This window comes from Haliotis rubra, unplaced genomic scaffold (genome assembly GCF_003918875.1).
Source record: "Haliotis rubra isolate DU_JTF1 unplaced genomic scaffold, ASM391887v1 Scf711, whole genome shotgun sequence".
NCBI classification, from domain to species: Eukaryota; Metazoa; Mollusca; class Gastropoda; order Lepetellida; family Haliotidae; genus Haliotis; species Haliotis rubra.
The window spans coordinates 279761-303746 of NW_025767426.1; the positions used below are offsets into that span (position 1 = coordinate 279761).

The window sequence follows — 23986 nt, forward strand, 5'->3', positions numbered from 1 at the left end:
GTCATTCAGACAGACAAGTCATCCGAAGTCACACTGCACATCGTCAGTCGTCTCCAGTCACACGTGTGTCGTGGTCTCACACCAGTCATCTGACCACCATTAGCCCCCTACAGCTGTGTTTGCCTCACAAACATCCCTAACCCAAGCCACACTCACATACACATTCAAGTCTCCACAGACATCCACCACGGACAACCCTCCATCAGTTCAAGAAAATATGTTGTCTCCTTCTGTTTTCAAGTAAATAACATCACTGGCACATCTGATATGTATTTTGTTATTTTTAAATACAAGCACTGATATTAACAGACTGACAAAATGAAGAAACCACCTTTCCTCTCAGCCAAAACATTTTTCCTTCAGGCAAAAAGGATATTTTTCTCTAAGGTCCATGTAATTTAATATCACAAAACAAAACAATACAGTCAAGTGTAAAATGTGATGACATTAAACCGATTCCTGTATAATAATGTAACTGGTATTTGTATGTTTCTGTGTTGCTGGGGAGATAGGCACAGGTTGGATCCATCTCACTTGGTGATGGGGGCGTTAGGTAACATGTGGATTATCTTACCAGTGTCAGGATGAGATTGCGGTTTCCTTCCTCCAGCTAATTGCGTAACTACTTGCTGGAGCAAGGGACATACATCTTCATTTAACAAACACATCTTCCATACCTTCTTAATTTGATGTCTCAAGGGCTATTAGAAATAATGATGATCATATTCCTTATGCTTGATTACTATTAGAGCTGTCACAATTATCTTTATTATTCCTAGGGCTGCGCAATATAACCGGTTTACCGGTATTTACCGGTTCAGACATGAAAACGATACGTATTGCGATACGCTGATCGAAAACCCAAAAACTGATCGAAAAACTTTGTAACACTCGGAAATCTTCGGATATTTCCGTTTTTTGAATTGTTCTTTTCACTGTTTCATTAGTGCCAAATGTTACTTACATTATCATTTTGTCATTATTAAAGGTTTTTATAAAAGGTTAATCAATCATAGTGATTTTGTTGTGTTTTTGTTTTATAATCAAGCATTTACTCGATTATAAGTAGTTTTTGTTTAAAAAATAATCCTTGCAATATATATCAATACATATCGCAATAGATGCTTCCGCATCGCAATATATCGCAATATGAAAATTCTCTGCAATACCCACCCCTAATTATTCCATGACAGGAAGGGATTTACGCTATTACTGCAAGTGTGGAAACTTGGAGCAGTGACTACTAAAACTATCTAAACTAAAATTAACAAGCTTTTGTCACAGTTTAGGAGATACAATCACCTTAGTACTAAGATAATATTATGTCTGTAAAATGTTGGGTGCAAAGAGACTCCCTTGATAGAGTGACCATGTTTGTCAACTTGACTCCTGAGAGTTTCTAGGACCTCAGTCCTGCCCCACAACGAAGCACATGCGATACATGTGAGATTGCTCAAAATTGCCTCTGTTCACCTTGCTGAAAATGGGTACCCGGCGGGATAAGACGTGACTATTAACCTTCTAGCACCTCACAGGCAGCTTGGGTTATCAGGGGTAACAATAATAAGATCATATTTGTGCGCGCTTTGAGCAGGATATGAAGCCAGGAAATGTGCACTATAAATATTCTACATTATTATTATTCTACATTCAAATAGGCCAAGAATGAATGAATGAATGAATGAATGAATGCTTGTCATTTAGGTTACCTAACTTACTAATTGGATGATTATTAGAACAAGAGTCATCAAAAGATGATATCCCCCTGGCCCCACATATTTGAAAAACAAATCATCTGACAGTTACTTTAAGTCCAGCTTGACTTTTTTCTAAAACTAAGTCCAAATCGTTTCCATGGAAACCGAGAAAAATATAAATATTGTAAATAGCAAAAGGCACCACCTTAGGTTCTGTTTGATATATCTACCAATTTTTGTTGAAAAATATCGAACGGTTTTCGAGTTATGCTCTGGAAACAAAATGATTACGGACGGACGAGGCGTCCGGGGGGGGGGGGATAACAAATGGATGCCTTATAAAGTTTGAGTTGATGAATCACTGCTCATGCTATCAACCACCAGTTTATCTTGTCTTCCTTGATACAGCAGTAGTCTTGAGGCATAAATAACATCTACGTCTCTCACAGCTACGTATGGTATATTCTACCATATCTACCATCACTCATGTATGTGATTTAGATCAAAGTCATCTGATTGTGGATTGGTTAACCAGCAGCCATTGATTATATCTCATAAGGGAAGGTTCTCTTATTAATTAATAACAATGGCTGCTTGCACTTTTAAATAGTGAGTGAGTGAGTTTAGTTTTATGCCGCACTCTGTAAATAATCGAGTCTGGACCAGACAGTCCAGTGATCAACATCATGAACATCGATCTGCGCAATTGGGAACCGATGACATGTGTCAACCAAGTCAGTGAGGTTGACCACCCGACCCGTTAGTCGCCTCTTACGACAACCATAGTCGCCTTTTGTGGCAAGCATGGGTTGCTGAAGACCTATTCTACCCCAGATCTTCACGGGTCCACTTTTAAATAGAATAAAACATGATAAACTGTGATAATATGTGACATTCAACTCACCTTTGACTAAATCTGTCACTGAGCCAGCACCGCAGAATTCCATAACAAGCTGAAACAGAAACATCACACTTACTGTAGGATGAAGGACTTTGCTAATACAAAACTGAAGTGAAAAAGTCGTGAGTATGGTTTTACTTTTAGCAATATTCCAGCAATATCTAGAACTCTAGAATTGGGCTTCACACATTTGATCAATCCAAACCCGGATCTTTGGCGTGATGAGCAAGTGCTTTAACCAGCTACCACATCATCCCAATGTTGAAAATAGAAGAAGAAAGTCTGCAGGCGCGCTTGTCAAATCATAATGGTGATGATGCGTAGATCCATGCTCACGCTGTGGATAACAGGATTGTCTGGTTCAGACTCGATTAATTACAGACCGCTGCCATACAGCTTGAATATTGCTGAGTGCGGCATTAAACACCAAACAAACATAACCGTGAAGACAGACCAAAGACATGGTCTGTCCAAAATATAAAATTTGGCTTCGCTTACAGTAGACTGTAATAATATGAGGATTTGTATCATCTGATCATAATAGACTGCAAGAAAGTTTACTTCACTTTGGTTTTGGTCTTACATCAAAGTTCACAGACAAATATTTAGAAGAACCTTTCAAAGACTAGTTGATCCATTGGCATTAATATATCAGCTTGTTACTCTTAGATGCTAGATACTGTCTTTTAATTTTAGAAAACTGTACATGCTGTTGAACACTGCCAACTTCATTGTGCTTCATAAATTATTGTTGCAAGCAGTTCCAAGTATTTCATACACAGATGCCTTATATTGTGACACTGCATTCAAAAAGGGATAAATCCTGGGAAAGCATCTAAGCCTTGTGTTGGTAGCTGTTATGACTTCCATACAGTGCCCTACAATGTCATCCCTGGTTTTTTCAATTCTGAGCAGGTGTCACTTAATAAAAAATCTCATTTATTGAAAAAAATAAACCGTCTTCATTAACGTATGATGAAAACACTACCAGCTATTTTATTTCAAGGATTAGATATGCAATTCACAGAGAATGAACAAAGTTTTTGTAAAATTTTAAATCACTAAAATATAGTAATGTTGAATGTGACGCTATGAATACTTTATTTACAAAACTGAAGAGAAACAGTAGCACGGCATGTTGACAAGAAATCCCAAGTATTCGGTCGAACGAGGGACCACATTGTGCAGAATTGCAAGCCTGACACTGAGAAGTATAGGTTTGAAGCTTACTACAATAGGGGGTTTATGCACTACCTCCTGATATCAAATTTTCAAGATTAGACTCATAGTGACGAAACACAATTATGTACCAAAGCCTATTCGTCTCCACTCGCCGCCATCTTTGACGATTTGCATGTTGTGTTGGGATGCTATGACTGCCGTTTTGTACGCTCGGCGACCGTTCTCGCGCGCTTTCATAGCTGATACGCGAGTTTTGTTTCCACTTCAAACGATTAGTCTTCCATTACAGATGTATTGTTTCGGTTTTAGAGGATATTGTTGCAGTTTGGGAAGTTTATTTTCCTATTTTGGTGATTTTTGTTCTGTTTTGGTGTATATGAGTTCAGTTTTGATGATTTGTTTACCGTTTGTATGGTAGGCCTGCTTACAGGCTTGAGATTACAAGCCTCCCTACCTTCCTGGAGTCATTACTGTTTGCCTCAGTAGCCCAGCACACTTACCCACAGCTGGTCATCCTTGCCGGGCGGCCCCTTCTTGATAAAAGCACCATAGTATGTAGCAATATTCCGGTGATGGGAATACTGAAAAGGACATGACATATTTAATGAACCAATATGTTTGTGTTTCATACTCTCTCAGACTCAAAATATCACTGAAATGACAATGATGACACGTATGGGTTTCACAAATATTACCTATTACAAACTTAAAATCAGACGAGTGAGTGAGTGAGTATGGTTTAACATGGCTTTTAGCACTATTCTAGGAATATCACGGTCAGTGACACATCAGAAATGGGCTTCACAAATATTACCTTTTACAAACCCAAAATCAGACAAGAAGACAAAGTCATCAATATCCCCTGCAATGGCAAAATACTCTTCATGATTATGTCTACGAGTTATGATTATGTCAAATATTTAGGTTTGTATATAGAAAAGTTCTGCTCCAGAAAGGAGCACTATCACCAATTTCAGTCTATGTCAAACTTGTTGCCATGGAAATGCCAAAAATATTTTATTCAGAATTCCAAAACTACCAAAAGGCACCAGTACACCACCAGATAAATCTATGTGCCAAGTTTGGTGAAGAAATAGTGAACGGTTTTAGAGTTCTGCTCCGGAAAAGAGCACTACCACTAATTTCAGGCTAAGTCGAACTTGTTACCATGGAAACGCCAAATATGTTTTATTCAGAATTCCAAAACTACCAAAAGGCACCAGTACACCACCAGATCTATCTTTGTGCCCAGTTTGGTGAAGAAATAGTGAACGGTTTTAGAGTTCTGCTCCGGAAAAGACAAATGTGCATGGACGGACGGACGGACGGACGACCACGCACGGACGGAGTCCATTTTAATACCCCCCGCAAAACGCGTTGAGGGGAATAATAAGTGATTGAGTGGGTGAATATAGTTTAATGATGCTTGTAGCACTATTTATGCAATATCGTAGCAGGGGCATCAGAAATGGGCTTCACAAATATTAACCATGATGGGAATTGAACCAGGGTCTTTAGCTTGATGAGCAAATGCTTTAACCATAATGCTACCTCAAGGCCCAGGAAAATCAGAAGATTACAAGGTACACTGTGACAGGTAAATATGATACAAAAGGTTACCAACTTATTCATGAGTTGCTTGAGCTTATGTAGAAACTATGTATCATTTAAAGTTGAAATATAGGCTTTGAACATTGAGGTAGCACTTCATATATGATCTAAACTGTAATCTATACATCTGGCACATTGAGTCCCGAGAAATTTAAACTGAATGTCCTATTTGGATGCAGTAGCCTGTGTCAAAACCTTCTGAGAGAATCCGAAGCCAGTTCTTAGAATTATGGTCTGTAGAATTTATTGCTTATACCAAACACAATTTTACTTGACCCGGACTTCAGAACTGTGGCTGAAGTCACAGACTGATCAAACTGAAATGAGCTGCAAAGCATTCTTATCTTATAAGGACAAGTCTTAATAGTCTAGGCGTCTGACTTTGTGTGCTGGCGATTAGGTGCCTGACTCTGAGGGTGTGGGTTCGAATCCCGGATGGGACTCAACCCCAAAAGTACTAGACTCTGTACTTCACTAAGAAAGTGTAATCCCAAATATAACATATGTTGAGTCTGTATAAATCAAAACATGTCAGAAGTCACACAAATGTAACAAAGATCAAGGAAAGTGAAATCTTAGGAAAATGAAACCAATTCTGAAGCCCAGTGAAAGCCCACAATAAACCTTCCCTGAATGGTTCAGAAAGGAGCCTTAGAATAAGGAAGTCTTGCATCCGGCAGATGAGGATCTGTTTTCACGAGATACTTACTTTTTTGAGCACATTGATTTCCAGTTTGATCTCCTCTTCCTCCTCCTAAACACAGAAATAAAGTCTGTTGAGTGACAAACTTCTCACATCTCTCAATAATTCAGGTGTGCCAGTTCATGGTCAAATAAAAGTTCTAGCAAAACGGGTAAATGCCAGTTTGATTCCACTGACTTTTCAAGGGTGCACCTGGATTGTATCATATTTTGTTGTAGTGCAAGATGCATGTTATCATTACTTTATGTATTGTAACATGACTCAAGTACTGAGGTTGTAACAAGACTCATGTATTCAATAGGCATTGTAACATGGCTAAAGTACTGTGAAATGTTTTGTAACCTAATGAGGGTATTTCTGTTTACCTTGTAGAAGTCCGATGTATAAAAGGGCACCAAACACAACTGTGTTATATGTAAAAAGGGACAAATCATGAGTAACAGCTACTGATAATGTAAAGGAAAACACCCTTAACTACTACTGTACATTGCACACCCTTAAATATGTATATCTAACCACTAACTGCTACTGTATGTGTATATCTAACCACTAACTGCTACTGTATGTGTATATCTCACCACTAACTGCTACTGTATGTGTTAAACTATACACCACTAACTGCTACTGTATAATAACTGCTACTGTGTATATCTAACCACTAACTGCTACTGTATGTGTATATCTCACCACTAACTGCTACTGTATGTGTATATCTAACCACTAACTGCTACTGTATGTGTATATCTAACCACTAACTGCTACTGTATGTGTATATCTAACCACTAACTGCTACTGTATGTGTATATCTAACCACTAACTGCTACTGTATGTGTATATCTAACCACTAACTGCTACTGTATGTGTATATCTCACCACTAACTGCTAATGTATGTGTTAAAATATACACCACTAAGTGCTAATGTATGTGTTAAACTGTACACCACTAACTGCTACTGTATGTGTTAAACTATATACCACTAACTGCTACTGTATGTGTTAAACTATACACCACTAACTGCTACTGTATGCGTTAAAATATACACCACTAACTGCTACTGTATGTGTTAAACTATATACCACTAACTGCTACTGTATGTGTTAAACTATACACCACTAACTGTTACTGTATGTGTTAAAATATACCCCACTAACTGCTACTGTATGTGTTATAATATATACCCCACTAACTGCTACTGTATGTGTTAAAATATACACCACTTACTGCTACTGTATATGTATATCTAACCACTAACTGCTACTGTATGTGTTAAACTATACACCACTAACTGCTACTGTATGTATTAAAATGTACACCACTAACTGCTACTGTATGTGTTAAATTATACACCACTAACTGCTACTGTACGTGTTAAACTATACACCACTAACTGCTACTCTGTGTATATCTAACCATTAACTGCTACTGTATGTGTTAAACTATACACCACTAACTGCTACTGTATGTGTTAAAATATACACCACTAACTGCTATTGTATGTGTTAAAATATACACCACTAACTGCTACAGTATATCTAAATATATACACTAACTGCTGCTGTATATCTAAATATATACACCACTTACTGTTACTGTATATGTATAAATTTACACCACTAGCTGCAACTGTATGTGTTAAAATATAAACCACTAACTGCTACTGTATATGTAAAAATGTACGCCACTAACTGCTACTGTATATGTAAATATATACACCACTAACTGCTACTGTATATGTAAAAATATGCACCACTAACTGTTACTGTATATGTATAAATATACACCACTAAGTTTTACTGTATATCTATAAATATACACCACTAACTGCTACTGTATTGTAAATATATACACCACTAACTGCTACTGTATATGTAAAAATATGCACCACTAACTGTTACTGTATATGTATAAATATACACCACTAACTGTTACTGTATATGTATAAATATACACCACTAACTGTTACTGTATATGTAAAAATATACACCACTAACTGTTACTGTATATGAATATATATACACCACTAACTGCTACTGTACATGTAAAAATATACACCACTAACTGTTACTGTATATGAATAAATATACACCACTAACTGCTACTGTATATGTATAAATATACACCATTAACTGTTACTGTATATGTAAAAATATACACCACTAACTGCTACTGTATATGTAAAAATATGCTGTTACTGTATATTTTGTAAGGACCACCACATAACTGCCACTGTGAGAGTAAAAGAAACAGTACAAGGTGATATCTGTTGTATTACTGAGTGACGGTTTCATTGGGGCAGCTTACGTATTGTCTGGTACTGTAAACGTCAGTGCATGCAAAATAAAATTAAACATGCATTCATTCCTTTCAGATAATTTTTTTTCAGTTCACATATTACCCATTTTTAACACTCTATTTTATTCTATTGCCTCATTTCTTACCTCGGTCACATTCATAACCTTAATAGCTGCCAGCTGTCCAGTTTTTGTGTGGCGACCCTGAAATAGATGCAACAATCGGTCAGAGGTGAAGGGTCACATACATGTGGGGAGGGAGGGAGGCTGGCTGACACACAGCAGCATGTAAAGCCTTCACACAGACAAGGAGTGTTTAGGCTTAGACAAGGTCACAGCGACCCAGCTAAATGTTCCAGTCCACATGCTAATAGTGGCTGTAATTGATGCTTGTACATGTCAAAATTACTTCAACATTTCAAACCGTGCTCCTGCTTCTCAGATGAACACAGGCATTGGTATCATGGTCAAATATACGACCAACATCAATTAATAAAGTAGTGTAAGGGTAGAAGACATGCACATCCATCATTCTTCAATGGAACATTTGTGCAACAGAGCACGCTTAATGTCAGAACACATCTAACAGATCTCTAATCTATATATTTACAAGGATATCCCTTCATCATCATCATCATCATCATCATCATCATCATCATCACAATTTGTATTTTTAAATATATATTCCAAGAAGAGAGTCCTTCTCTAGTCTATCAATGTTTTATTATAATATTTTTGTACAATTTAATTATAATTAATGCACTGTAAGTTGGACTTACAAAGTACAAAAATCATACAATATTTAATTGCACATTTTATATAACTTGTATTTGACCTGCACAATCTGCCAGTTTCAATCCTTTTACTATAGTGGAGGCAACCAAATATCATAGTTTCATCAAGACGGTCAGGTCACCTCAATCTATAATATCTAGTTCTGACATCTGTACAGCTGACCAACATCTTTGCTGCACCTACAATCCCACAAGTCTCCACCTATTTAAAACTGTCCACCATGACAGTACCACAGAGCACAACCAGTCCCTGACAACACACAACATCACAGTGTTTCACAGATAGTCTAAAGTCCCTCAACTCTTTAAGCAGTCTACCAAGCGTCTTAATTTTTTAAGTTCTTAAATTCTTTCCGTAGGCGTGTATAAAGTACATAGACGTCCTAATTCAAATTCATACAACAGACGCACTGTCTCACTTCCTCGTGGTGTTACTTGGTAAAGCTGGTCTGTATCACTTGTGTCGGCCTTGCGTTCGTCACGACACTTTGTATACAGTTAGTGAGTGGTGAAATGGAGTCACCCCTCACACCCATTAAACACTCAGCACCGTTTTTCACAAACAATACATCCATCTTGGGCATTCCTGTTAGACTTTCAAAACCAGACAGGTATCAAAGCTTCCCCACGTCTTAAATGACCACACAACAGAATCTATTAAGTGGCACTTTTAAGTGTTGGTTTTAATTCTATTCTCATACAACCCTCGATCACCACTGCAAGTCTTTTCAGTTGACAGATTTCTAAAGAATTAGTCTGAAAATGTGAAATTTCAGCAACACATACTGACAAGCAGTTGCAGGGAGCACTGCTTGAAGGAGTTCTCAAATATATTTACTTGCTTGTGAGGTGGCCACCTCATTTAAATCATGAACTCTTGTAATAAAATGATGATTTAAGTGAATAATGGTCTGAAAAGTGAGAAGTGAATGGATTTAATGGCTTCAAAACAGGCATGTGAATACAGCCAGTTTTTATGTGGAAGAAAGGCAGTGGCACAGGTTCAGATGCAATCTCAAAATAATCAAAATAGTCTCAAAATAACAACAATATAGATAGTTAGGTGGGCTGAATGAACAGATAATAAGATGTATTTGTCAGCTGAATTATTAACAATTATTGATGCATTAACTGTGTCATCAATAATGTCTTTAGTTATCTACTGTGGGGGAAGAATGTTCTAATTTACACATGTGACATGTGGCAATACCCAATGTTATGTCTGTATTCATGGGCCACTTGTAAATACTGTTCTCAATGCTGTTCTTGTTGGTAATCCATGCATAAATATCTTATTGCTCAACAGTAATGTGAAATAAGTTGATTCCTTAAAAAATTCCTTTTCTTTTCCGTTCAGAGTTACTCCTGCATTATTTATTGATTATTGATTGATATTTAGTTGACGATGATCGATCTCTGTGATCTATTCATATAGCCAGCACTGATAATAGACCAGTTTTGTCGCAGAATTTAGTAATGTCACAAACACAATGAGGTGTAGACTACTACGACATGACTGACTGACTGAGTTTGGTTTTACGCCACTTTTAGCAATATTCCAGCAACATCACGGTGGGGGAACACCAGAAATGGGCTTCACACATTGTACCCATGTGGGAATTCGAACCCGGGTCTTCGGCGTGATGAGCCAATGCTTTAACCACTAGGCTACCCCACCGCCCAAATGACATGACTGATGGTGTCTATACCTGAAGTCTCACCACATTGGTACAATAGACAAATAGTGAGTGAGTGAGTGAGTGAGTGAGTGAGTGAGAGAGTAAGGTTAGTTTTATGCCGCACTCAGCAATATTCCAGCTATATTCCGGCAGTCTGTAAATAATCGAGTCTGGACCAGACAATCCAGCGATCAACAGCATGAGCATCAACCTGTGCATTTGGGAACCGATGACAAAAAATAGACAAGTACTTGTATGAACCTCTCCAACAAGAATCGTATACTGAGTGAGGTGAGGTGAGGTGAAATTGGGTTTTACGTCGTGCTTGAGAATATTTCGCTCATATGACGACGTGCATGCGTGTGTATGTGTATGTGCGGCTGCTTGTACTAGTCCAGACTTAAGCTGGTTTTATAGTGCTAGCCCACTGAGATACCATGCCGCAGTGAAGCATGAATACCCCACTCAGACACATTATACTGACTTCGAGCCGACCAGTCCTTGTTGTACCCATTAATGCCGAGAGCCAGACAGGGACCAAAAAGTACCACATTTTAAAGTCTTTTGGTATGACGCGGTCGGGGATCGAACCCGCGACCTTCCGCGCTCCGGGCGGACGCTCTAACCACTACACCACGGTGGCGGTCGTATACTGAGTGAATATATGTAACCATAATATTCACCATCAAGGAACATTATCCTGAAGCCTGCACATTCCTTGCTGAAGTAACAAATTTTGCGTCTATTCACCGGAAAAAAACATCAGCTGTTACCAACTCTCCACCTGACAACTACCTCTATCAGGCAGGAACCCAGATGGGAAAGGCAGCATAAATAAATTACTTATAGTGGGTGATAAATAGTGCAGACAGTCTACATTGCAGGATATGGTGATAGAGTGTTATATCAACCACACAGCATTGTCTATCCACCACTGGATGCCATTTCTGAGAATGTTTCACACAAAGTGCTACTCTTGGCGCTGTTACATGGATACCCACACCTGGAATTCTTCAAGAGCATTCAGACTAAAGATTATCACGGATTGTAAAATACCAATATCCACTATTACTCCTTACATATACAACATTTGTAGATTATCAAAACTGAAAACTATGAAAACCATGGGGGGTCAACTTGTGGTACCATGTTTCATTATCTGTCTCCGACCAATAATGTAATTTTTGGAGTAAAATTGATATTTTATACTTATCCTGACTCATGCTCTTTTTGCTTGTCTTCTTCTTCTTGCGAACATAGTGGAACACTTGTATCTCCCTAATTGAAGCTCCCTTCAATTTAAAATCACTAATTAGTATTCACCACGAGTTACCTCCTTTCCACAAGCGCGGGAACGAGGGCGCCACCTCTACCCATGTGCCTCACTCTCTCCTCATATACTGAGCCCAACATTTGAATTTACAGGGAAATCCAAAGTGTTATTTGGGGAGGATGGGAGGGCTGACCTCATGAGTCAGGATAAGTATAAAATATCAATTTTACTCCAAAATTACATATTTTTCCTTATCCTGACTCATCTCTTTGCTTGTAGCATCCTACTGAACGGAGGTGGGAATATCTAATACTTTGGATTTTTAATAATTAGTGATTTGAACTGTGATGATTGTAATAACCCTATGGGAACTTCATAAAGGCACTGAATTGATGAATTCCTGCTGCTAACTTATCAGCTGCCATATAAAGGTTATTACCATGTACTTATTATGATAAAGTATATATAACATTAATACAATGCTTAAGACTAATAGACTTAAGCTTGTTAATATGCTAGTATAAACTCCTTAGAGTTTGTTAGCTAAAATACTTTAAGATATAACATAGTACTAAGCTTAAGATATGATTAAACTTAAGCTAATTATATAATAGCAAACTCTTTAGAGTTTGTTAATTAATATACTTATATGATATAGATATAATGCTGAGCTTAAGATATGAATAAGCTTTAGCTACATATATAATAGCAAAAACTCTGTAGAGTTTGTTAGCTAATATATTTTTATAATATGAGTATAGTACTGTGCTTAAGCTATAATTAACTTAAGCTACATATATAATAGCCAAACTCTGTAGAGTTTGTTAGCTAATATATTTTTATAATATGAGTATAGTACTGTGCTTAAGCTATAATTAACTTAAGCTACATATATAATAGCCAAACTCTGTAGAGTTTGTTAGCTAATATATATTTATAATATTAGTATAGTACTGAGCTTAAGATATAATTAACTTAAGCTACATATATAATAGCAAAACTCCGTAGAGTTTGTTAGCTAATATATTTTACAATATGAGTATAGTAGTGTGCTTAAGATATAATGAACTTAAGCAACATATATAATAGCAGAACTCCGTAGAGTTTGTTAGCTAATATATTTTACAATATGAGTATAGTATTGTGCTTAAGATATTATTAACTTAAGCTACATATATAATAGCCAAAAAACTCTGTAGAGTTTATTAGCTAATATGTTTATAGTGTAACCATAGTACTAAGCTTATAGTACTGAGCTTAAGTTATGATGAAACTTAAGCTATATATATATAATAACAAAACTCCGTCGAGTTTTGTTAGCTATACCTTTATAATGTAACCATACTGCTTAAGATATGATGAAAACTTAAGCTAATTGTATAATAATGAAAACAACCCTTTAGAGTTTGTTAGCTATGATATAAACCTAGTATTGAGCTTATGAAGGAAAACTTAAGCTACATATATAATAGCAAGAACTCCGTAGAGTTTGTTAGCTAATACATGTTATAATGTAACTATAAAGCTTAAAATATGATGAAACTTAAGCGAAATATATAATAGCAAAACCCTCTTTTTAGAGTTTTGATAGCTAATATACCTATATGATATAAACATAGTACTAAGCTTAAGATATGAATAAGCTTAAGTTACATATATAATAGCTAAAACTCTGTAGAGTTTGTTAGCTAATACATGTTATAATATAACCATATTGCTTAGAAATATGATGATACTTAAGCCAAATAGCAAAAACTCTTTAGAGTTTGTTAGCTAATCTACTTATATGATATAAACATAGTACTAAGCTTAAGATATGAATAAGCTTAAGCTACCTATATAATAGCAAAACTCCTTAGAGTTTGTTAGCCAATATATTTTAATAATATGAGTATAGTACTATGCTTAAGGTATAATTAGCTTAAGTTACCTATATAATAGTAAAACTCCATTAGAGTTTGTTAGCTTAATTAACTTAAGCTATGTATAAAATAGCCAAAAACTCTGTAGAGTTTGTTAGCTGATGCATTTATCATGTAACCATAATATTACTCTTAAGATATGAATAACTTAAGGTAAATATATATAATAACAAACTCTGTAGAGTTGTTAACTTATATATTGTATGATGTAATAATCATAGTACTGTGATGATAAAAGGAACTTAAGTAAATTATATATAGCATGAAGCTATTTAGTATTGTTATAAGATAAGTAAAAATCTGTTAGATTGACTTATCTTCTCCGAGAACTGTCAGCTGTTGTCTGCGAGGACCATGGGATCGAATTGGTGTATACCTGGGGCGTCCTCGGTGGTGATATCTCTCAGATAATGGTTTGCAACCACCATATCGGATCTCAGAAATAAACCCTCCAATATTTCAATCACATTTGTGTGGAACAATTGTAGAAGTTAAGCTATAATATCATGAGTATTAAGCTCATGGAGGGTCGGAATAGGTCCATCCGCATATGCACGTAGTATGACAGTTCTGATCAAATGGAGATATAGTACATGAGACTTCTCTCTGCGTAAGTTGATGATAGAGGAAATAATCTGTTGCATTTTTACTCCTGTTTGGTTTGGTGGAGATAAATTTACAGTGCTCTTGCTGGCCATCTTGATAGAATCATCATTATCATGGGGTCCAAGTATGTCATCCAAGCGTGTTCATAAACCTCACTTGTGAGGTGTTGGAGCACTATATTCATATCCCAGGTTGGGCGTGAAATTTCCGTTTATTCTCCAAACAGAAGTTTAGTAGGTTTACTAACCATCTAGTTGTGTTAGTCGCTTGATGAAATTCAGCTGTAGTCTGAAGCGCTGTGGATTTAGATCCACTTGTATCTTTCGTCTAGGTAATTAAGCTGCGAAGTCCTTGGCGATGTAGGTGCACAACCAGGTGTGTCTGTCCTCGTTGAACTTTATGTAAAATGCAGCCTGACTGCCGATCCCTCGTCTTAACTTGACAGGGGAGGTCTCTATCTTGAAGAAGGCAGTCTAATCATGAATGTTCAGGTTAACTGGACTGTAATGAGGCTTGCTCGTTCACTGATATATAGTTGTCACTTGTGGCGTAAGTCTTGAACTGTGAATAGAGATCGACCTCTGTGTAGGTCGTTGTCCCTCAGCGGTCCAATCAGAACAAGGCATTTTGATTCTGTATAATACCCAGCTGTGATGTCACCGGTGTAGCGGGAAAAAACCCACCTTGAATAAATTCTTGTCGTCGTTGATATTAGCATAAGCGTCGGTCTTCACCGTAGCTTCGAAGTTATCCAGTGACCACGTGTTTGAGGGTTAATGGTAACCTTGTGAAACCTCCGGTATGAAATATCTCGCTCTGTAATTTTATGCTGGGTAGGTTATTTTCCTGGTTGTCGTTGAAAGTAATTTCAGTTTTGAATATAATTCCGACTTCCTTATATATAAGGGTATAAACAACTTGCAAGTTGTGAGCTTGTAGACTGTATACATGAATGTATCGTCATAATTGTAGAATTAGCGTTGAACTTGTTGTACATATTTCTTCTCAGAAACTTTGGCGATTAAAGAGTTATACTGGCTGTAACAAGGCTGCTGTTCAATTTCGATATTGAATTGTCTGCAGATATGCGTAATGGTCGCATGTAGATAATCGTATCGTCGTCCGGGTTGTATATTAGCAATTTATCACGGAATAGTTGATTTCTGTGAAGATCTATGAAATGTCGTTGACTAATAATACAGCGGCGTTCTGTGTTGTAAATAGCCTGAGCAATTATCTTGGCGTAGGCTTATAGGCGGCATCTGGCATACAGTTGATAATCAACTTATGCGGCGTCTTGAACGGACTGACGAGTAGCTATATATGGCGAGTGGCTAGTATATGGAAACCTTGGAGGAGACTTCCTCGGTGAGCGCCGGAGACTTAGCGAAGTTCTCGAAGTATCCCTTCTAGATCTTCTGGGTGAAGTAGACTTGGAGCCACTTAGCCTTAGCGACCATCGCGAAGGTGTCGAATCAAAGCCCGATTAGTATATATATATATATATATATATAAATATATATATGGCTTGTTTAAGTGAACAGCCTCTGTGTTTAACAGGATGTGGGATCGTGGCGCTTGCCTAAGTATGGCGCATGGATCATCTTATCATATTCAGAAGTCGTGTTCACGAAGTCTGGTGATAAGTGTCTAATTGATCGTTCTAGATCTATTTAGGCCAGCGAACATCGTCTCGTCATGGATTCAACAGAACCAATATACGATTGTAGTTCTTATACTTGATATCGATGATCAACTTGTCTATGGGTTGATCTTCGGAGACTTGTGAGGGGAGCGTTGATAGTTTGTGAAGCTCTTGTATAGTCCCTCGATGTCCTTCTAGATGATGATGATCTGGATTCAGGTGTCCGCCGGCGCATGCCTTAGCGAAGCTTCCTCTCGCGTCGGTCGAGGAGCAGCGATATGACCTTCAGCGAAGGCTTCCGTGATGTCTGATGGTCGAGTCCACATCTAGGGATGAAACCGCATAAGGTGATGATCTATCCTGCCTTCGCGAAGTCCTTCGCGAAGGCTGTATCTAGGTTCTTTCCGCGCCAGCGAAGGCTGTACATCTAGGTCCTTTCCGCCGAAGGCCTTAGCGAAGGCTGTACATCTAGGTCCTTCGTCAAGGTGGTCCGTGACTTCCGCCAGCGAAGGTGACATCGTCCTGGCTGCTCGTTGGCGGGGGTGCCTCTGGGGTGCTGTCTCACGTTGGAGCCTTGGCGAAAACTTCGGACCCTGCTACGCAGATATTGGTCCTCCATGATGTTCATAATTTGTCGCATCATGTCTTCTGGGATGGTCTGCGGCGAGGTGCGTCGGTGCTTTATCTGCGGTGTTAATGGAGGGTCCACGGAAAATCGTCCGACATCAGTGTAGAGGCATCAGGCTGCATGGTGATCTCTGCTGATGTCGTTGTAGCTGTCCCGGTCGTTTCTTGTGGCGTGCGTCGGGGATGATGATCAGCTGATCATCGTAGAGGTCCAGGTCATCGGCTGGAACAATCTCGGTTGAGAAAGTCCTAGTAGACTTCGTTGATTTTCCCTCAGAGGTCGGCGCTGCCCTGGGTGTGCGGCGTCTGCGTTGAGTGTTGGTAATGATGGGACCCTCAGGGCGATCATGGCATATCGCGTTGGTACATCAGGCTGCATGCTGATCTGTGCGACATCGGTCAATCTTTGATGTACATCGGTATGATGACCGGCTGATCATCATACAGGCCCAAAATTCGATGGGAGCGGTCACCGGTTGTTGAGATGTAGTAGAAAAACCCTCTAGTCTTCTGCTGCGGCGATGGGATGTCTGGGGAAGCAGAATGCTTCTTGGAGATGGCGGACTCGTCCCACACCTCTCCACCACTCTAGCGGAACACCACACGGGGGGGAATTGACCAACAGCAGTAGACTGGCGAGGGTTCCGTGTATCAGTCATACTAGACTCTGCATCACGCGACCTATCTGCGCAATGCGTGCCAAGCATAAAGTAAATATTAATAAAGAGGTAGAATTGGATAAATTAGTACCGCAACTGCAATGTGAATATAATAAACATGGGCCGTACATCATATTAAAGGTGGATCAGCAGCAGCATAAAAAGCGTAATCTGCAATAGTACAGAATTTTCATCAGCGTAATCCACTGAAAAACAAACACGGCGTCCCGTGAATAAACTGTAGAAAAGCGACTAAATATCAATATATAATCGTTGAAGGATACTAGCTAAACCTCTATAGATGTCTATACGAGGTAACTAACTAAATATAATCAAAGGATATAGTGTGTCGGGAGACACAGGCGCTCTCACGTCCAGCTCACTGGGCGAAGAAGGAGAGAGTGAGGCACATGGGTAGAGGTGGCGCCCTCGTTCCCGCGCTTGTGGAAAGGAGGTAACCGTGGTGAATACTAATTAGTGATTTTAAATTGAAGGGAGCTTCAATTAGGGAGATACAAGTGTTCCACTATGTTCGCAAGAAGAAGAAGACAAGCAAAAAGAGCATGAGTCAGGATAAGGAAAAATAGTTTAGTATGATGTGTAGTTCAAGAAGTATTCTCCATTTGGAAAAGAAACCATCAAACAACTACTGATCCTTTAATGGACACGAATGGCAATCAAATCTACTGGCAGCAAGTTTGATAAAAGGCATTAGCACACTCGGGACAAATTTGGAACATTTCATTTCATAAGAATCTTTTGAAAGACGGTCATTGTTCTAAAATACAAAACAGAGCTAAACACTTCAGTCAATAAATATATGTTTGTTTGTTTGTTTGTTGTAACAATTGTATGACGTTATCCTGTCACTGCGCCATTCTAGTCTGTCCCCTCGTAATCGAACCATTATTACATTACGTCACAATGTAAGCGACGTCACGATGCATGTCAGTTGTCATCGCCTCGTGTACGGCCTCCTACAGTAAACTACTCCGTTGCATCCCGTTTCTTGGTTTGCAGTTGCTTCACACAGATAACATCACTGGTGGAAACATTACTTTTATGTTTTACGACGGTTAAAATATGTCAATTCGACTCAAGTTTTCAGCGAACTGAACTATTATAACGTTAAAGCACTCGGACGCAAGCGTCCTCGTACTTTAACTATAATAGTTCAGGGCGAAAGTGTGTTTTATTACACTATACATGGTGGTAGCAGTGTTCACGAATCGTGTTTCAAAGGAACAAGACATTGGGTCCTGTAAGTTTCAGATGTCTGTCTGACCCATTGAAAATTCACAGGACCCATAGAATAAAATTAAACACACACTTCAGATTTAGCATTTCTTATAATCGGCACTGAAATTAACATTAGATTTATAAACAGCAAACAGGTGTCACATGCCCCATATAACTTCAGTCAAAGTCATTGTGAAATATACAGTCAGACACTGGGGCCGGCGGGTTGTAGACTTCTATCGGACCGTTGGCAAATCTGCCAGATTTGTCAGAGGGTCAGACGCTATTCGTGAACACTGTGGTAGAGCGAACTGTATTTCTTAATTAACCTCGTACTGGAGAATATTTTGCTCATATGACGATATTTTTATTAAAAGATGAGTAAGATGAGTAAGGTTGTGACATCAAACAAATGTTCATATCAGTACCTCAAGCCATCCCTTGTTACTTAGTTGTTAGGCTCGACATATTCTGGTACTGACGCTGCACTAGGCCCCTATTAAATGTGGCTACACAGGCTGGACTGAAGAAGTCAATGAATTACATTAGACATGCACTCAGCAAGCAGTGATGACCAGATTGTCTGTGTGTGAACAGTTCCACCCATTTGTGCCTGGAAATTGCATTATCTTTATTGACCTTAATTGAAGCTGAGGGATGGGATGGAATGGAATTTGGAGTTTGATTTTGGTCCAGTCACTATCAGGCCCACCAAAGAAAACTTTCCCCCTGTGCAGAAAAATGCAGAAAAGCCCACATTAATCGTGGAAATAGCAACATAAACGTAATACCTCGCTACTGAAACACTAAAAACGGCAACTTTAAATCGCTAACACTGCATCATAAAACGAGGAGCCCGCAACTTCAATTTTGCGCATGCGCCCATGGAAGAGGAAGTCTCGACCGCATGTTGACATTTTCCAGATTGGACAAAAGTTACATTCCTTTTTAAGTATTTCTGTTGTGTAATTTGGCATATATCATCATGATACTTGTGTGCACACTTGTTTAGTTTACTTTCCATTCGTATGAAACGATTGACAGCAATTATTTCGACATATAAAATACTTTTTGTACGCGAGGCGATTCATGGTTGCTCGGAAATTAGAAAGAAGCCCGGATCGTAATGCGCATGTGCAGTAGGGGTCAAAGTTTGCTGATAACTATGAAAACTATGAAAATGTTGCAGTTTCATAGTTTTTCGTTGCAGTTTTTACTGTTTCAGTAGCGAGGTAATGTGTTTATGTTGTTATTTCCACGATTAATGTGGGCTTTTCTGCGTTTTTCTGCACAGTGGGAAAGTTTTCTTTGGTAGGCCTGACTATTGGAGATTCTGGGATGACTGTGATACAAGTGATTTTGCGGAATTTCTTTGGTTTTATTTTTATGTTGACTCTGCATAAAAAAGAACTGATGATGGTTACTGACAGTTATTGACATTATTTCTGAATTTGGCTATACCAGTGTCCAAATACTCCCACAACCACTTCAGTAAACAGTAACAATTAACAAAATACACCACAATATATGAACAGCTAAGACTGACTGACTGACTGAGTTTGGTTTTACACCACTTTTAGCAATATTCCAGCAACATCACGGCAGGGGAACACCAGAAATGGGCTTCACACATTGTACCCATGTGGGGATTCGAACCCGGGTCTTCGGCGTGACGAGCCAACGCTTTAACCACTAGGCTACCCCTCCACCCCTGAACAGCTAAGAAAGGGGTATCGTGGTAGTGGGGTAGAATAGTAGTTAAAGCTTTTCCTTATCACACCAAAGAGGCTGGTTTGATTCCCCATATGGACACAATGTGTGAAGAACATTTAGGTGTGTCCAAAGTGATATTGCTGGAATATTGCTAAAACTACACTCATTCACCAACCTTAGACATCATCCTAGTTTGTCTTTTAGACTTGAGAGAATAAATTAAAAGGGGGCCCAACTCATATCAGGAATGGTTTGGGTAAGTCTAAATATCCCAGTGTCAGGGCTGAAATTAAGGACTGTTCGGGTTCTATATGGAATTTTTTTTTATCTTGCAGATATATACAGGGATTGGGATAGAGAACTTTGACAATGGGCCATTTTCAGGATTATTAGCCATTTTCTGAATTTAGAATGGGCCACTGTCCTTGTATCAATAGTAAACTTCAAAATTTCCTAATTCCTGTATATATACATATATTATTTTTTTCAAATAAGGCCAGCCCAATTTTTTTTCTTGTTTTATGGATCTGACCCATATACACTTCATAAATTGCCAAAAGTAAAACACTTTTAGTATTTATTTATTTTTTATTTTTTTCCCTCCTGCCTTTAGGTTTTCTGAGTACAAACATCCGTAAAACAAGAAATAAAATTGGTCTGGCCTAAGATAACTTTCGGGGACTTAATGTCAGTCTAACATCTGGCAGGATATTTCTCTTCTTAGGCTGGATTCTGTATTTTGCCTGCATATTTAGAGTTGATATACTGTTTTAGCATAAGAGTCTTACTGTACTCAAAGTCTAATTAAATTGGTGTAAGGAAAATATAAATATTTATGGTCACACACAGTTTTGACAAGCCTGTCACAGTGTTCACAAATAGTGTCTGACCCTGTGACAAATCTGGCAGATTTGCCAACGGTCCGATAGAAGTCTACAACCCACCGGCCCCAGTGTCTGACTGTATATTTCACAATGACTTTGACTAAAGTTGTTGTATGTGACATGTAACACTTGTTTGCTGTTTATAAATATTATGTTTGTTAATAATTTCAGTGCCAATTATAAGAAATGTTAAATCTGAAATGTATGTTTGACTTTATTCCATGGGTCCTGTGAATTTTCAGTGGGTCAGACAGACATCTAAAACTTACAGGACCAAATGTCCTGATACTTTGAAACACCATTCGTGAACACTGCTGTCATTGGAAGGGTATGTATTATAAACAAGAATTTGGCCACCAAATAAATGATATCCAGCAGAATATGCTAAGTACTGTCAGTGATATTCTACTGTCAGTCAGCTAAGTGATGTTCTACAGTCAGTCAGCTAAGTGATGTTCTACTGTCAGTCAGCTAAGTGATATTCTACTGTCAGTCAGCTAAGTGATATTCTACTGTCAGTCAGCTAAGTGATGTTCTACAGTCAGTCAGCTAAGTGATGTTCTACTGTCAGTCAGCTAAGTGATGTTCTACTGTCAGTCAGCTAAGTGATGTTCTACAGTCAGTCAGCTAAGTGATGTTCTACTATCAGTCAGCTAAGTGATATTCTACAGTCAGTCAGCAAAGTGATGTTCTACTGTCAGTCAGCTAAGTGATGTTCTACAATCAGTCAGCTAAGTTATGCTACTGTCAGTCAGCTAAGTGATGTTCTACAATCAGTCAGCTAAGTGATGTTCTAGTCAGTCAGCTAAGTGATGTTCTACAATCAGTCAGCTAAGTGATGTTCTACTGTCAGTCAGCTAAGTGATGTTCTACAATCAGTCAGCTAAGTGATGTTCTACAGTCAGTCAGCTATGTGATGTTCTACAGTCAGTCAGCTAAGGGATGTTCTACAGTCAGTCAAATAAGTGATGTTCTACAGTCAGTCAGCTAAGTGATGTTCTACTGTCAGTCAGCTAAGTGATGTTCTACTGTCAGTCAGCTAAGTGATGTTCTACAGTCAGTCAGCTAAGTGATGTTCTACTGTCAGTCAGCTAAGTGATATTCTACAATCGGTCAACTAAGTGATATTCTACAATCAGTCAACTAAGCGATGTTCTACTGTCAGTCAGCTATGAGATATTCTACAATATATCACGCTAAGGCTGATCAGGTCCCATCTGGCGACCCCAAATCATGTCCGGAAGGTATTAACATCCAGACACATTTTCCTCCTTGACATCCTGCCCACCTCACCAGATACAGATTGTATGTGGGCCATTTCTTTCCACCTTCACTCAATGGAGTATACAGTGCCTCCCCATGTGTAGCCTGGAACTAAGTGGTCGTAATGCCCCTCTACATAGTCACTGTAAATCATAATCAATTTCTCATGTGACTTCAACAAATGTTCTAGTCAGTGAACAGGGAAGTATGATGTATATTGCTGTTTTCATCCCAACGTCCTGATTATCAGGATAGATGTAAGATGTGTCTCATCTTGGGCTTGGTCTCCTGAGTTTGCTCTACTTTACCTTTCAAGTCTACTGTCAATTGTCAAACAAACAGCACAGGACACAAGACAAAAATATTCCATGAAGATTTTTGAGACAGGTTAAATTTAGCTTCAGATGATAAGTTTAATGAAATAGGAGTTTGTATTTAATGCAAAAACAGAAGCAGTTCCAACTTTTCCTCAATGGCCTAAAATTTCCTGAAGAGAAAAAACTAGATAAAACTTGACAGACTAAATTTCAAGGGAACCACCTGTCTACACTATATCTAAAACCATAGCACCACAATTTTTGTTCATATCAACAAATTGCCTCAGGATATCCAATATGTTCAATAGTTCTTAAAACTATTTTAAAACAAAATAATTATTAACAAAAAGATGCTTGAACTCTATGGGCAATCACTATTACCATGGTGTGAATAGTGAGCATGCCGTTCATTACACTATTTATATCATCAGGGGACAGACATATTCATACATGCCAGACAAAACGTACAAGAAGGATATATTGAACCGTCAGCTAATGTTTCCTTCAGCTGTTTCATACAAACTGCCCTTCCTAAAGTTAATGTAGAGTACAGTCAATAAAGATAACAATTGAACTCAAACAGGAAAAAATACTTCCTCTTTCAGTAACAATATGAGCAGGAAATGGCTGACATTAAGTCATTGACTAAACTGTTAATAACATACACACTTTATGACATTGTATAACAAGGCATTGTGATTCTGTGAAGAACTGTTGTATAACTGTAAAAACACACCGCTTACACCAAAGGCAGCAATATAACAGCATTTAGCTATAAAGGACAAGATTCATTCAAGGGATGGTTTGACATATATACAGAACTACTTCAGTTTGCAGATGTCACCATATTAGTTGTGTCAGGTTGATAGTGATTTGTGCCAGATCTTCATGAGCAGGAAGCATAAAGAAAACAATAGAAAGACGGCAATATTTTGCTTTCGGTACAGGTTTGGAATATCACACAGAGGTTTTGCACTGA

At 38.3% G+C, this 23986-nt stretch overlaps 1 protein-coding gene across 1 annotated transcript in view; it reads right to left on the minus strand.

Moving 5' to 3' along the window:
* The window catches only part of LOC124259176 (misshapen-like kinase 1), a 186133-nt gene that overhangs the window by 134338 nt on the left and 27809 nt on the right, over window positions 1-23986 (minus strand). Inside the window, 4 exon segments of the mRNA XM_046693274.1 lie at window positions 2602-2650; window positions 4281-4361; window positions 6101-6145; window positions 8534-8590. Coding sequence (XP_046549230.1) covers window positions 2602-2650; window positions 4281-4361; window positions 6101-6145; window positions 8534-8590 — 232 coding nt within the window.